The 17,281-nt window shown below is 35.8% G+C and overlaps 1 protein-coding gene across 3 annotated transcripts in view; it reads right to left on the bottom strand.

The window, feature by feature from the left end:
- LOC109021235 (glutamate receptor 2.9-like) overlaps positions 1-15,857 on the bottom strand; it is a 58,015-nt gene extending 42,158 nt beyond the window's left edge. The window contains exons 1-5 of one of the 3 annotated variants that reach the window (XM_019003830.2): positions 15,614-15,857; positions 13,308-14,605; positions 12,547-12,853; positions 11,915-12,306; positions 10,786-11,447 (exon numbers count right to left, since the gene is read on the bottom strand). In XM_019003830.2, the coding sequence (XP_018859375.1) occupies positions 11,001-11,447; positions 11,915-12,306; positions 12,547-12,853; positions 13,308-14,605; positions 15,614-15,833 (2,664 nt within the window). In that variant the 5' untranslated portion in view covers positions 15,834-15,857 and the 3' untranslated portion in view covers positions 10,786-11,000. Of the gene's footprint in view, positions 1-10,785; positions 11,448-11,914; positions 12,307-12,546; positions 12,854-13,307; positions 14,606-15,613 lie in introns of those variants that run through there. The other 2 variants (XM_035689703.1, XM_035689704.1) reach the window with 2 other exon arrangements.
- Positions 15,858-17,281: the final 1,424 nt, after the last annotated feature.

The following is a 17,281-nucleotide window of genomic DNA, read 5'->3' as shown; positions in this document are numbered from 1 at the left end:
TTATACTTTTATTCCAAAATCTGATACTAATACAATTATAAAAATCTGCTTTACTAAAAAAAAATCTGTTTACTAAAAAAATCTGATTTACTAAAATCTGTTTTACTAAAAACTACTTTTCAAAAATCTGCTACAAGCCTATAAATATAAATACTACAAAAACTGCAAAAAAAAAATAATAAAATAAAAGAAAAATCTCTAAATGTCCAAAAAATTACAAGTCTAAATACCAAAAGTCCAACAAATTAAAAGTTCAACAAATTACAAGTCCAAATCATCTCCAACCAAAGAAGTAGGTATTGAAGAACTCCCTAGGTCTTCCATGAGCTCTACACAAAAGGGGAAAAAAATAATAAGCATAACAATTAAAACAAATTACTAATATGATATACACTTTAGAGACAGTTAAAGAAAAAGTGAATGATTTTATATACTTGTATCAAAATTTTCAAACTCCTCAACATCATCCATTAAAGTGCGAATGTTAATCAGGGTAGAATAATGGAGCCAATTTTGTGTACAAATAAGAGCTTCTACCATAAGTGGAGATAGGCTACTACAGAAAGGATCAAGTACTTGACTTGCTATATTAAAATCAACTCAGAGACCACTGTAGATATCGGAACTACAAGAACATCCCACGCAACTCTTGAAAGCACGCAGTATCTAATGGAGTTAACCTTCCACCAAGTCAATACATCGAATGTCGCATCATCTTCTTCACATTTTTCAGATAAATACATCTCCAGTTCAGATTTACTCTCCAAAGAGTTCTCCAACTTCAAATGATGCTTAATTTGTGCATGGATAGATGATCCGAAATCATCTTGACCTACCCCAGCAGTTGAACTTGTAGTACTAGCCCATTCCTCGCTTGATTGGCTCATAGTTTTATCTTGTGCCCCAACATCACTTCCGCCATTTTTACAATAACTATCGTATAAACGAGTCAAGACATATTTAACCTAATCCACGAACATAAGAACTTTTGAACTATTATCCTCACATATTCTTTCAAAAATAAATGCTAGACAACGTATTTTATATCGAGGATCAAGAACCAACCCAACATACAACAAAATTTTCATTTTTTCAATATTTCCCCAATACTTTTCACATTTAGATTTCATACTACATGCTATTGTCCTCAAATTATGAGGCCCTTTCTCACACTTCAAATTAATTGTAGCTTAAATTGTCGCTAGCTTAAATACAAAACAGTTGCAAGTGACATAACTGGCCTTCGATAAACGCAAGGTTGCATCGTAAAACATCTTTAGAAATTTTACAAACAACTTACTCTTATCCCAATCATCCATGGTTGGAGGCCCTAACTTGGATGCCCCTCCTTTACCCAACTCAATAACACCATCAACATCCTCACTATCATCCTCCCCAACACTCTTAATATATCTCTAATCTTCATCCTCTAATCGTTTATTTAGAATCACAAGCATAAGTCATCCCACAAAGGTTACATGCAGCCCTAGATTTCGACTTATCCTCAGTATTAATCGTTGTAAGATAATCCCAAACTATAGATCTTTTCCTACCACTCCTAGGACTAGTAGATGGCTTACTTACATTAGATTTGGGAGAAAACGGATCATTAGTAGCTATTGATTCCATGGTCCTTTCCATTGAAGGTCATACATTGCTGGGTGTTTCTGTTTCATTTGAATGATCCAAACTTTTCGAATTAATTTCAAATAACAAGTAATGAAATGAAAAAGAAATATGAATAGACATTACCGTGAGTAATCGAAGACAGAGAGACGTGAGGGGAGGTTTGATGATGAGAGTGAGGTCACTGAGGTGAGGCCGTAAGTCCTTGAGGGGGAAGGTTCGACAACGAGAGTGTGGTGAGGCTGAAGGTTTGTACGTGGCAGGCTACAAGCCGCGGCTAAGAGGCGAGGCAGAGAGGCAAGGCGGCGAGGTAGAGAGTGAGGCAAAGAGGTGAGGAAGACTGGAAGAGAGGGGTAGTTTTAGGGTTTGTTGAGTTTATTCAATGGTTTGGAGTCTAAACGGTGCCGTTCGTTGTTGGTTTTTGGAGATTTGGAGAGGAAACGACGCCGTTTCTTGTTGGTTTCTTAAATGGTTTGGTTCTTCTTTTTTTTTTTTAAAATGATCATTCAAAAAAATTTCTCATGGTTTCGGAAATTGATAATTATAATTTATATATATTTGTAATACATTTAATACATAGTTATAGACTATAGTGATTTAGTTATAGTGATTATTAGTCTATATTATAGTACTAATATTAGACTATTAGTATTAGTTATATGTTAGTATTAGTTATAGTAATTTAGTATAACTATATTAGTATAAGTATAACTATAGTCTATATTAGACTATTAGTATTAGCTATATATTAGTACAGCTATATAATATATTAGACTATATAATTGTATTAATATTAGACTATTAGTATTAGTTATATATTAGTATATCTATATAATATATTAGACTATATAATAGTATTAATATTAGACTATTAGTATTAGTTATATGTTAGTATTAGTTATAGTGATTTAGTATAATTATATTAGTATAAGTATAACTATAGTCTATATTATACTATTAGTATTAGCTATATATTAGTATTAGTTATAGTGATTTAGTATAACTATATTAGTATAAGCATAACTATAGTCTATATTAGTATAACTATTATTGTCTTATGTACTTATGAAAATTTAGTAATAATGTTTTGAGTGATTTTCTTACTTTTTATATATTATATATAAAACTTATATATAAAAAATATTTTGTATAATATTATTTTTGTATAAAACTTATATATATATATATAAAATATTATTTTATATATATTTTTTCTCCAATTGGGCCGATCTGGTCCTGGAAACCACAGAATTGGAACCGGATCGGGTCCAGCCAGTTTGTGCAATGCAAGAACCAGCCTTGGACTGGAAAACCTGAAAACTAGCCCAACTGGGTCGGTTAGGACCAGTTTTTCGGTTCAAACTTACACCCCTAGTTGAGTCTTACAACCCAACGCAGCCTTAATATACTTGATATTATAAATAAGTAATAGTCAGTGGAGTGACCTAATGGTTGAGACCCTGTTTTGCAACCCTCTGACCCGTGTTCGAGCCCCCTGCATACAAGACAATCATATTTTTCAAAATTGTTTGTTAAGAAAAGGAGAAAATGACATTGTTTTCTCCCTAGTTTTTAAAACCCCAGTCGTGTTGCTAAGCTTCCCGTTTTGTCAAAGGTTTTATTTTCCTTTTACCTAAACTCCAACCTCCTGAGCCTTGCATCTCCTACTCTATATTTTTCGTTGCCCTCAGGCGGTTTGTCCTCTCTGTTCTGCCCCTCCACACCGGTCTAGCCTACCGGTTTTCTGTTGGCACCCCACCATGCCATGCCGGTAGCCTCCCTCTCCGCCCTATCTCCATCTTTCTCTCTCTGTCCATGTCTTACCCCACTTCGGTAAGTCCTCTCCATTTCTCTCCATCTCCTGTCCCTCTCTAACCAATTTTGTGTTGCTCTCCGTGTTTTGTTAGATTTCTTGATCTTATATAGTTCAATCAAATCTACATTTTGTATGCAAGAATTTGAGAATTTAGTTTTTGATATGCTCTCAAACCTTTTTTTTTTTTGTTTGCTTTTCTTCTTTCCTTCAACTCTGATTGGAGGTCGGAGCTCCGATCGAAGTTTAGAGTTGGACTTTCTAACTCTGATAAGAGCCCAACCCTAAAGAATTGGAATCTGATAATTGCAAGAGGCTCAAGTCACATGTTGTGCAATTGAAATTATAAGAATAGTTAAATTAGATTATTTGTTTTCCAATAAAAGTATGTAATGGCAATGTAGTTAATTTTAAAAATGATTAATTAGTAGGTAAGATTGAAATATGGAAGATGTAGTACATACTCACGTCCTATCAACTATATCATTGTAATGATATGGCATAATGTAATATAGTGGTTGAACCGTGCATTTGTATTATGAAACTACCTCATATTTAACTATAGTACTCCTAACTACTTAGAACAATTAACCTAACAAATTTCTACAGTCTCACTAAAAATTGTAGTCCCCCTATAATCATACTGCCAAAATACTCCAACACCTTCCACTTCCGGGTATTACATTGATTCGCTTTAAAAAAATAAAATAAAATCAGTCACAAAACCCCAAACTAAATCTGGTCTAAATATCACTCAAGTCAAAGCATGAATATAAGAGCATTGGCAATGCCAATGATCTAACCAAAACTAAAGCCAAAATTTGCCTAAAACTACTTGTTTTCCCTAAAACCTTTGTCATTCAAGATATAATTTCACATTGGATTATCCATATATCAGCAAAAATAATAATATAATATTATTTTTTATATAATAATAATTTAATTTTTACTTAAATTATTATTTCCTAAATATTTTTTTTCTCAACCTAATTATTCAACATGGTTATTTGTACTACTTCTATTATTTAAGATTTTCCTTTTTATTTTTAAAATGGACATTAATTTATCTTATTTATAAGGTATTGAAAAACTTTCATTGTCTTCTAACAATCTTGTCCAATCAGTGTTTCAAATATCGTATCGTACCGGCCCAAATACCAGTCGTACCGGCCTGTATTTCGGCTCGTACAGGCCGATATTTCGGATTTTATTTATTTATTTCATTTTTTCAAACTACAAGTTCATTTTTTTATCCTCAATTCAGACTAAATTATTTATAATTTATATATATATATATATTTATATATAATTTATTCATATGTATTTATATATAATTTATTCATATATAGACTAGTATTTTGGAATATAATTTATATATATTTATATATATAATTTATTCATATATCGACTATCTCGAAACGGTACACGAAACGCTTCCGGTATCGAAATATTTCGTTCCAATGTCTTGACCGGTGTGACGTCTGGTACGGTATTTAAAACATTGTGTCCAATACACGCCAAAAACTGTCCAATCCTGTCCAACATATTTTCTAAACTAATTATCGCGTGGTTGCTGCAATTTTTTGAAAAAATCTGAACGTTCCGATCCATGCACATTTTGAGTGACTCTATTACAGTAAAAGAAAAGGGCCAGAAATTGAACCAACTATAAAAGAGACTCCTTTCCACATTAGAACGCCAAAAATCAGCAGTCTGGTACATGCAACTTGACCATACACAAACCATACACAAGTTCAAGTTTGGAAATGAAATCCAATCCAAACACAAAATAGCCCACAATCCAAATACAAAACGTCTTGGAAATTAAATCCAACCCACCAGACCTGCCCACAAAAGAATAACATCAATTTCCAAAATTCCAAAAATTAACAACCAGCCCACAATGACTATGCAAATCTTGCATTCATGTTGGTTTTGTTCTAGTGCTACACATGCAAACCAAATTAATTTTTGTTGTGAGGAATTTTAGTGATAACTTTGCTTGTGCAATGACTATATCTGCTCTTACACATCGAACTAATTTTTGTTTTTTTTAAAGAGCCGGAAGCCACCCACATAGCAGCTTTGTCCCAAGTTTATTAAAAAAAAAAATCATTTATGGTGGAGGAATACCGTCGAAAAAACAAAATATAACCCAAAAAACCAAACAAAAAACCCAAAACCAACACCAGGAAAAAAAACTATAGAAAACTCATAATCCATTACTTCCTTATGGATGGAAATCCCAAGGCATCTAACCTAATAATACCCCTCAATAACCTCGGTATACAATCACCAGGAAAGAAAAAACCTATTTAAACCCTCCTCACCTTTCCTTGCCAAAAAATCCGCAGCTTTGTTACATTCTCTAAATTGATGCACCACTAGGAATTGAACTCCATCTAGTTCCTGAAGGAGAGAGCTCCAATAGTCCCAAAGATACCATAAATTACAACCTCGCTTCTTCACCCAATCAACCACTACCTTAGAATTGCACTCCAAAATAATATTTTGACAATCCATTTCTTTACATAGCCGAACCCCTTGAAGTAAAGCTCTTAATTCAGCCTCATTGTTGGTTCCGAACCCATAGTGAGCAGAAAAACCCGCCTTCATCCGACCCCTATGATCCCGCAAAACTCCACCCCCACCACAATTCCCTGGATTGCCACGACAACTGCCATCTACATTCAATTTCCACCAGTCCACAGGTGGTTTTAACCATACAACTTGCAATGGTTTACTTACTACCTGTTCCGGAATATTCATTTCCAAAGCCTTCAAAACATGTGCATCAACCTTGGAGACCTTCTTATCATGCAAATCATTTACCAGAATACCCAACCATATCCGAACAGCTCTCCAAATCTCCCTTGCGCTGGTATTTACACCCTCAATCCTAGCTTGACAGTGTCGACTCCATAATTTCCAAGTAATGATGCTTGGTAAAAGGCCAACTAAAATGCCCTTTTGCGTTCCTTTTTTCGTACACGCCATCCAAACCTCCACTCGATGCCTCTAGGTTCTGGTTTGTACACCAATGCCTAGCGCTAGTGAAGCAAAACACCAAACCTGTTCTGCAATCTCCCCAGAAGCAAGCACATGATCCAGTGTTTCGGTCTATGGGGATTGACAGCAGTTACACTTTGAAGCCATAACAACTCCACAAGACTGCACCTTAGTATCTGTAGCTAAAAAGTTAAAACGGGCCCTCCACATGCAAACTGATATTTTCTTCGGCAAATATTACTCCATATCCAATCCATACAAACATGATGATCTCTCCTCACTCAGATTAACTCCCACGCACTGGCTACTGTAAAATCTCCCCCTAAAGTAGGTTTCCAGATTAAAACATCTTGTCCAGGATGCCCAACACCAATTTCACTAATCACCTCAGCCGCCAACTCCTCACCAATTAACTGCTAGAGCATGTCACAGTCCCATGAATTCCCAACGCACACGTCTTTAATATGTAATGAAGGCCTACTAACTACCCCCACCAAATTGCATAAAGGACCATTCGAAAACCACCTATCATACCAGAAGGACGAACTCCCCTCTCTCACTCTAACTATGGTAGCCTCGCAGACATCATGCATAACTGAGACTATAGAACTCCAAATTCTCGAACTGTTGCTGTGAGCTACTAGTAACGAAGCATGTTGTCCTCTTCCATACTTCGACGCCATGAACCGAGTCCACAATGAGTCCACCGAAAAAATGCGCCAAGCCAATTTCATGTGCATCGCTTTTTGAATTTCCAGAAAATTCCTCAAACCCAGACCACCCTCTTCTGTTGGCTTGCTGATCCGAGACCACGCACACCATTTCATTTTTGCTTTTCCATTCTTCTCTCCCCAAAAAAACGTGGCTAGAATTGAATTAATTTTTTTAATCACAACTTGAGGAAAGTTCATCACAACCAAACAATGGGAAGCCATACTAGATAGTACGTGTTTGAGCAGAACCAATCGCCCCCCTTGCGACAGTAGCCTTGCCTTCCACCCCGCCACCTTAGCCCGAATTTTCGCAACCAAATGATCCAGGTGAACGGCTTTCAAATGCCCACATATCAACAGAACCCCCAGATACATGACTGGGAAATTACCAGGTGCAAACCCCGTTAAACGAACCAGACCACGCTGCCTGGCAGCACTAATACGTGATGAGGTAAAAATTGCCAACTTCTCTTTACTAACCTGCTGGCCTGACCAACGTTCATAGTATGATAAAATAGACCCCAATCGTCTCAGAGATCTTTTTTCACCATTTAAAAAAATTAGAATATCATCCGCATATAACAGATGAGACACCAACGGAGCCCCTCTAGGATGATAATACTTACCAATACGACCCTCCTCAAATTCTTTCCGAAGAAGCCTTGAGAACACTTCTTGCATCAAAATAAATAAATAAGGCAACACAGGGTCACCTTGCCGTAGGCCTCTCTTGGACTTGAAAAAAACTTTATACGACCCATTCATCATTACCGAATACCAAGGGGAAGTCACACATTCCTTTACCAAACTACAAAATTTTTCGAAAAACCAAAGCTAGCTAGGACATTTAATAAAAAATCCCAATGCACCCTATCGTATGCCTTTGCCATATCCAGCTTTACCATCACATTTCCTCCAATTGTCTTCCTCTTCAACGCATGAACCATCTCCTGAGCAAGAGATATATTTTCAAAAATATTACGACCCGGAATGAATGCCCCCTGTTCAGCCGAAATTATTCTTGGTAGAAAACTCGTCAAATGATTCACCAAAATTTTTGAAAAAATCTTATAAGCCACAAAACATAGGCTTATTGGCCTGAATTTCTCAAAACTCTTGGGATCTAGCACTTTCGAAATTAATTATCTTGTTTACACTGGAGCATCCAAGAACAACACAGAATGTTTATTGTTAATTTACACTGGAGTAGTCAAATTATCTTGTTCACACAAAATATCCACATGCTAATTCTTGTCTAGTTTGTGTATGACAAGAACGAAGCCTATACAGAAAGACATTGAACCAAGCCTACATAGAATTCCAGTCAACCAAGCCTACATAGATCAGACACAGATCAAGCTTGCATTTTTACGGACCAAGCAACTTGAGCATACACATAGGAGACCATAGAGCAAGCACCAATTTAAACGTACAATATGGTTTTCTCAACACTACATATCAGACCAATTATGAAAACAACCAAATAATAGAAATAGAAATTGAAAAAACAAGAATGGTCACGAAAGTTTACCCTTGTGAATCACAATAGAAATCAAAATAGAGAGACTTTGGAGAGGCAGCCTAGGGTAAAAATCTCAAGTCCTCTCCCACCATTCTTGGTAGTATTCAATGTTGATTTCCTCTTGCAAACCGACTCTCCCTGTCGATTATTCCTTAGCTAAGTTGAGATAGAAGAGTTCGACAACCCTGGGACAATGAAAGAAGCAAGGAAATTGAAAAAAAAAACGGAGAGAAGGAAAGAGAGGGAGTGTCGGGCCAATCTAGTGGGAAGAGAGAAATGAATAGAAAGATAAGAGAAGAGAGAAAACGCTGAGAAAAAATGAAAAGGGGTATTCGGCGAGAGAGAAAGTGAAAAGAGGTGTCGAGGAACAGATTCACAAGGGAAAGGATTTCCTGCACTTGGGCTGAGTGATTTTGGAATAAAATATATTGTGTTTTGGTTATGAATAGTATCGCACCAAAGATGAAGTTGACTTTGGATATATTGTAGCTCAACGGTTGAGCTCTCATATTTTAACTAGTCCAATGCAGCAGGTTTAGGAGCTAAAAGAGACATATTTTTTGATGCACTGACATTTAGCTAAGTCAATACTAGTGTTCTAACACTTCTAACCATATTTATACACTATATAACCTTTAAATTACTAGTTTTATTTATTTATTTACAATTGGTATTCTTTTAGTTTTCATAACATTCTCCTTTTTGTTTTTATACAATAAAATAGTTTTTGGTCAATTTTTTTACTTTATCAAAGTTTGAGGTGTTTCTCATTACTAACATAGAAACAAAAAGGAATAAGAGAATAAAAGATCACATTACTCAACCAAGATTTTAGAGATTAAAATGTTAAAATTGACATTCTTTTAAAAGTTACGTTTTTATTTATTTATAATGTTTCAAAGTACGGGTTGGACTTGAATTTTGTTTGGGCCGGATCGTTACAAAGCACACTGCAATCACGCACGAAAACGGATACGACAAAGGCCAGACACAACCCACCGAATCACAGACACGACCCGCACAGATCCGACATGTTCCATACGGTCGGCCTGATGTGCGAAACCTATACACGCTCGCTCACAATCCCTTGCAGAAATTTTTCATGATCAATGGCGGAGGAGCATGGGACTATGAATAGTATTCATCTGTAGCTTGTCTAGTAGATTTTGTGTCTTTTTTTTTTTTTTTTAAAAAAGAGGACGAGACCCCAATTTTATTGATTGTCCTCATTTGTGGCGGAGGGAAACCGTGGTTACAAGTACGACACCTGGGACGTACATAAGCGCTAAATAAAAACCCAGGCATCAAAATCAATATAACCATATAGGGTACACGGCCTTAAATAAGATACATAACCTACATCCAAGCTAGTCAAAAGAGGGGCACCTGCAAAAAAAAACCCAGCACACAAGGCAAACAGAGACGCAAATAACTTGAGAACAACGAGAGACAAATAAACAACGAACAACAAACCTGGCACGAAGCTTATGATATCCTCAGGTAGGGCATACCCAGCTTGTCCATGCGGAGAAGACCCCTCACCAGGCTAGGCAGCATGTGAATGTCATCCCAATCAGAGTTCAACCCTTCCGCCCCACAATCAGGTTAATCATTTCTAATATAACTGATCAAAGCAGCAGCCGGGATTGATTCGGAAATCTGTGCATCCCTGTTGTCATTCTGTGTAAACCTGCGCCTGTATTTTAATAGCAGTTTACATGCAGTTGGAGGAACATTTTCATATTTCTGACACTTTGTAGACCGAGTATGTATAATCATGCTTGGCTGACGGAGAGCTTGAAAAAGCTACTATATATAGTATATTGTTCTGATGAGTGTAAATAAAAGTCAATGGGAAGCATCCGTTTATCAGTGTTTTCATCTGAGTGCAGATTTTGTGAGGAAGCAAATGGTCAAATAACCCCCCACTTCCCCCCGCCCCCCGCGGTCCTCTTATATCCAAGTTGTGAATGGAAGTTTCTTTTTACAGTATCATTTTTTTGATTAGTAAAACATGAAGATTTATATGAAGATTGAAAGAATCACAGATGAAGATTTATATAAACATAAAACATTGATTGTTTTCAATATTGCAGGTAAACAAGAAAAAGGCTTTTTCAGGATCATTTCCAGGTTCAGCCAAACAACTGTATATCACTAGTATTTCAGAAGATATTTTTATACAAACTATGTTGGGTAATGCCTAGATATAAGCATAGTATATACGCTTGCGTAGTGCGAATATTAACAGATATTCTGAGATATTCTAAGTATGTATTGATTATTCTCCTTGAAACAATTTAGAGTAAGCAGCTTTTCAGTTTATGCTGGCAGGCGAGGGAGGATGGCTCTCTGGACTGTTAGAATTGCTGATGAAGTCCAGCCTGGAAGGGGATTCATTGGCATCTGATATGCCTTCATTTGTGGACGATATGTCTGCGGGAGTTGGAGGGCTTCCTCGATTCTTGATGTGAAAGTATCTTACTAGTCTAACCACCTTCTGCCAAATGCTCTCATTGCATGGATCTCGCCAACTAATTAACGACAGTAGAAGACAAATGGTAGAAGTGGAAAAGGATAATAGATACAGGAACCCAAAGCTCTTAATGCTCAAGCTATTAGGTTTGTTGGAAGTTTTGTTGGTTGAGCACTCATGTGAGGGAGTCAGCCATTCATCTTCCAGTGACTTCAAATCTCCATTCTCCGATAGCTGTAGAATGGCTTTAGAAAAATCCCCGGCAATTGGCGACCCTTTCTGGAAGGCCTGAGTGGGGAGCCCGAAAAGATTTTCCTTAGGTGTTCTCAAAGTAGATGAAACAGATGTTAACTTTCTAACAAGATTCCAAAAGGAAGATAACAGTTTCAGGAGTTAATTTTCCAATACTTGTTGGCAGGGTAGTTGAAATTAATTTTGGCTGCCATAGATTCCTTACAGAATTGTTTCTTGTGAACTGGAATGGTATCCTAGAATATCTTCTGTTCTAACAATCAGAGTTGCATTCTATATACAGAACGATAAATGCTTTCAGTGAAGGCATACATGACATGGAAAATCATTTTGCATGGTGGGCAAAAATTTTTTCTGCGTTATGTACGTTTTAATTTATGCAAGTATTCTTTTTGGGGGTGGGGATGGGGGATTTTCTTCACTAGAAAATTTTTATGATGCTCAACTCAGAAGGAATGAAATTCATAAGGTTCGGTATAATGAATGTTTCAGGAGTTACTCACAAAGCCTAATCCTCCAGTTTTGGTGCTAGTCATGGTGCCGGTGAATTCGTTGCAATGCTTATTGAGGAAAACTTTCGCATAAGGGAGTTCGAGAAAGGCCGCAGCTATATATTTGCTCTTGAATTCCTCAAAGTACATATAATCATGGCTTATGTTCACTATATTCTCTGACTTGAAGTTAAGCACATTCACCGCATATTCGCATATCTTATCCTGACAACCAATTTTCAAGTTGTGATTCTTCAACCACTCAATGTCTGCAACATTTGGTCGTAGTTGTTGCACAGTGAGCATTGAAGACAAACTGGCAGTGTAGCTCGAGGTTACGATCATCACTACAAAGAGCCACACCACAATCACCAAACGTGTGTCGTTCCTGTTGATTTTCTCCCCTGCAACATGAAACCATGTGGCATTAGCTAGAGCTTAATTTCCTCTCATTAGTAAATCAATGTTTTACTTTAATTTTGACCATTTTGAACATTTTGGAAACAGAGTTCTAGTCAATGATACAAGGAAAGAAGCCAGTAATGCCATACTGGAAACTCTCTCAGACTGTCTTGCAATAGTTAGGCAGGCTTCTACTGAACATAATAGAACAGTTTTGGCTGTGTACTGAAATTGGTACTTACTATGAGCAAAGAATAGAGAGGACAAGGTAAACCAAAGTGCAGTACTGATCTGATTCTTCCATGGGCCACTAAATTCTGGGTTGGATTGGTGCTCCAGGAACCAAACTGTGAACATTGTGTACATCAAAATGGCACCAGTGACGACCCACAATCCCCAAGTGAAAGGCTCTATAAACATAAATTCGAAGCTCTCGGATTTTTCTGGAACTATCAGTACCAAACTTGACTCAGTATATGGAACAGTAAAATCAACGTACTGCAGTCTGTCGGATAGTATGGTGAAGTCGCCAACGACACCATCATAAGTCTTTTATGGTATCCAACCCGGATGACATGCATAAAATCCTTATCAGAAGCCAGAACAAATACTTGTACCCCAGTAAATGAGAACAAAAAAAGTTAATAGTACAAGCTAGTCAGATTAGTTCAAGTCAAAGATTCACTGCTTTTCCTAGGGGCTTTGTTGTTCCTAATCATTGATTCACTGTCTCTCTGGAAGACTGAACTCGTGGTGAATGACATCTAACATTACTTGAGAAAGAGAACTTAATGTTGTATAAACATCGGAACGGTACCAAATCAATTTAATTTACAGTAAATCTGCTGGATTCTAATTTTATCTATGAGAGCTCTTTAATGATGTGCTTAATGGACAGCCTTTTATTTTAATGTTAGGTTATAGACTCTAATTCTATCAGGCACCAGAAACGATCACTAAGAAAGGTCTTCTCCATAATAAATGGCGGGAAAAAAGTTGTTACCTTATTATGGACAAGATGAATCAGATCATTGTAGGTGGTGCCCCTGCGTGTCTCAAATTCATAAGGTAGATGATATTCTAACAGGCCTCGCGCCTTGTTGAAAACATGAATGCAAAAGCCATCATATTCGTTTTGATTCGGTTTTTCCCCGTACTTCACCTTCACAAATGTCTTAAACGGGCTTCCACCTGGAACTCCGATTTTCAATGGCTTTGAATCAGTAGGCATTTCCCAACCTGTTTGATTCCTTTCTGGAATGAACAAAGACTTTGCCGTAAAAAACAAGCTACCATGGAAAATTTTAGCTTCACATTTATCAACAAAAGGGCTCATTGAGAAGCCGAAATCTGGTGTCCAGAGGTCTATTTCTTTGTATCTCTTCCCAACCACGCTTACAATCCGAAATACAGGACTTTCAGAGAGTTGCCCTGCTTTAAAATGTATTCTACCACTTAGACCAGAGAAATTGCTTGATAACATATTGTCTAACAATATCTTAGGACTACTTCTTGTGTTATTAGCCATTCTCTCTATCGCTTTTGTGACAAGCCTAATGCTATCATATGCTCGTAGAGCATAGATTCCAGGGCCGGAGTTATCTTCCTCTAGATATTCGGTTCTGAATATTTTCCGGAACTGGGGATAAAAATCTTGATACTCAGAATTGCCAACCTTCTCGGAGTCGTAGGTCTTGATTCCCAACGCGCCTTCCATTGATGAAATAACGGAGTTGTTGATAGAGTCCAGCAGATTCATAATGCTGTCTGAAATTATCCAAACCGAGTCTCTCCCGACTAGTCCCATCTGCTTAGCTTCTCTGAATAAATAAGTTGCCATCTCTAGTGATGAATGAAGGACGACAAAAACCCGAGATTTTTTTTTCTTTAGCATAATAAGCTCTTCTTGGACAACCCTTTCCGGATCAGACACAGAAGAAATTGGTGGGAGAACCGAATGGTACTCCATCTCCGAACCAACAGTTTGTAGAGCACCGGACAAAAGTGCAAACATGCCGGAGTCAGTGCCATAAGCTCCATCTTCAGAAATTGCAATGACCCTTTGCCAATTGTACGCACGAACAATATCTGCAATGCATTTGATCTGTTGAGAACCATTTTTAGCCATTTGTATCAAGAAAGGCCAACGAAGTGGCATTAGAGGTGGGTTGATGGCTGGTGCTGCGAACGAAATGATCGGAACACGAGCTTGCCCCGCAACATCGGCTACAAGAGCTGCTTCTGGCCACGTGTGCATGCCAATCATCACTTTTATCCTTTTCTTCCTAATCATCTTCTCTGCTGCAACCAACATTTAGATACTACAAGTCTACAGATAGCAAAATAAGCCGGTAATCGAGAACAGTACTGGGATTAGACTGGTAATCGAGAACAGAGTGTTTGTGACTCGTAATCTAACTCCCACCCATCAATATTAGAAACTCAGTCTAACAGTAAGGGACGTGCTATTATACGAAAGATCTTAATTCTTATTATTTTCTGAACAAAAAATCTACTCAACCTCCTACTATTCACACAACCTCCACACTCCACATTATTTTTAATTTTTATTATTTTTTTCTTTTATTAAATATTTATTATATGAATAATGAATAAAAAATTTGAAATAATTTAAAAAGAATAAACTTAAAAAAAATTTAAAAAAAATATTAAAAATTTAAAAAATTTAAAAAAGTATGGAGTGTGGAGTGTGGTGGAGGTTGAATAGCAAAGCTCTTTTCTGAAGCATCCTTTCCTTTTGATTATTTGGTGTAGAATTAGACCCGGTGTATTCTGAAATGTACGAGCCATAGAGAATTTACTGCACTAGTTTGTGGGTTTTGTTAATGGCAAAGGACTTGAATTCCTTTCTTTTGTTTTTAATAAAAAAGCAAGATTTCAATAAAAAAAAACATTCTTGCCTTTTGATTTTGATGGCATTAAACCTCTCAATTCATCTTATTCTTCTGATCATTATAATTTTTTTAAATTATTATATAAAGTAAAATAAACAATTCAATTTTTTTAAATCTTAAAATAAAAATAATATTAAAAAAATATATTTTAATAATATTTTATTTAATTTTTAATTTTAATCTCAACTCATCTCATCTCATCATTATAATTTTTCTAAATTTTTACATAAAATATAATAAACAATTTATTTTTTTCAAATTATAAAAAAATAATAATATTAAAAATTAATATTTTATCTAACTCATCTAAAATCATACTCTCTCAATCTTGGAGCGTTAGTAGCGTTACGTTTACAAAATGGGTGAAAGAGAACAGAGACGACGATGTACTTACCGGCAGAAGTAGTGACTCTAAGGGAGTCTAGGACATGAAGAGTGACTTTGTGAGTGTTTGAATGGTTGTTGTAGTTTTGAGCTGCAATTTCCATGGCTACTTTCTCTTCTTTCCCAATACGGGTATTAGAATCAATGAGTATACCGATACCCGTAACTTTTGTTTGGGCTTTAGCTCCATTAATGGAGAAGATAAGAAGAAAGAACAGTACTACAGACATTTTAGCAGAAACCTTGGTGGTTTGGGTGGGGAGTCTGGTTTTGTTTAGGACGTTGGTAGTTTAGCAGAAACCTTATAAAAAAATCTTATACATAATAAATGGATCAAAAATCAAGAATCAATTAGAGGAGATATTTCTCCCTTATATATATATAATATATACATGCTTGGTCTGCTATGTACGGAGAAACGCGTTAACCTTCCAGCGAATCCATGCAGTTACAAGTTACAACTTCCATTCATTTCAGTGTGAACTACAAACCTCAATAATTGACTTACACAGTAGGAATTCGGACGGTTAGCTGGGTCGAAACCAAGAATCTCGACTTGGGGTAAAATTATTAAAATAATATTTTATTGGATAAAATTAATTTTTATTAGATTTTGGAAATTATCTTTTTGGGTGATTTTGGAAAATTTTGGCACCCAAATTACCGGGGGTCCTGCTAGGGCCTTCCTCGAGGATTCGTAAGAAGAGTGATAAATGTGGCTTTTTTTTTTTTTAATATTTTTTAAAAGTATTTTTTAATTTTGTTTTATATATTAATAAAATTACATACTCATTTTAAAATATTTTTTTAATAATTAAATAAGAATATAAAATAAAATATGAATCTGTAATTTTGTGGTGCTCCATTGGTGCAGCATTTTTCATTGGACAAGGTTACTAAGTCGTACAGCGTCTACCGTTGGTATACCGTTCAGATAATTTTTTATTTTTTTTAAAATTTTTTTAAATATATTTTAATATTTTAAAAAATAAAAAAATACATCAATATATTTAAAATTATTTTTTTAATTATAAAATAAAATAAAAACCAGCGGTCAAACTAAGCCGGCAAAGAGCTTTCTTTTCCATTTCAACCTGGGCCAGAAAAGAAATGCAGTACCGTTGAATGAATGTCTTCTTTCATGATGAAAGTTTCGGGTTGCGTTTGAATGTTGAAATGAGTTGAGTTGAGTTGAGTTGAGATAATAAAATATTGTTAGAATATTATTTATTATTATTATTATTATTTTGAGATTTGAAAAAGTTGAATTATTTATTATATTTTGTATTGTGATTTGAAAAAGTTGTAATGATGAATTGAGATTAGTTGAGAGGAGTTTTAATTCCAAACGTACCCTCAAAGTCTTTGAGTCAGAACTGCGGGCACGTCACGGAACTTCTTTGACTTTTTTATTCAAAACCACGTGGGTGAAAACGCCCTTGTGGTGGAGAACAGTACTGCGAAATTGCGAATGCTGATATGCTTTCCAAGTGTTGTAAACTTTTGTAACTATAATCTCATCAGGACAAGATATTTAGATCAATTGATAACATATTAATTTTTCATTAAAAAAAAAAAACTATAATTTCAATAGTCAAACATATATATATATATTATGTTCATCATCAGTTTTTCAAAACGAAATAATTATTTTACAAGTTAGATATTTTCCACAAGT

Source organism: Juglans regia, chromosome 4 (assembly GCF_001411555.2).
Source record: "Juglans regia cultivar Chandler chromosome 4, Walnut 2.0, whole genome shotgun sequence".
Classification (NCBI taxonomy): Eukaryota; Viridiplantae; Streptophyta; class Magnoliopsida; order Fagales; family Juglandaceae; genus Juglans; species Juglans regia.
This window is presented reverse-complemented; position numbering and strand designations above follow the sequence as displayed.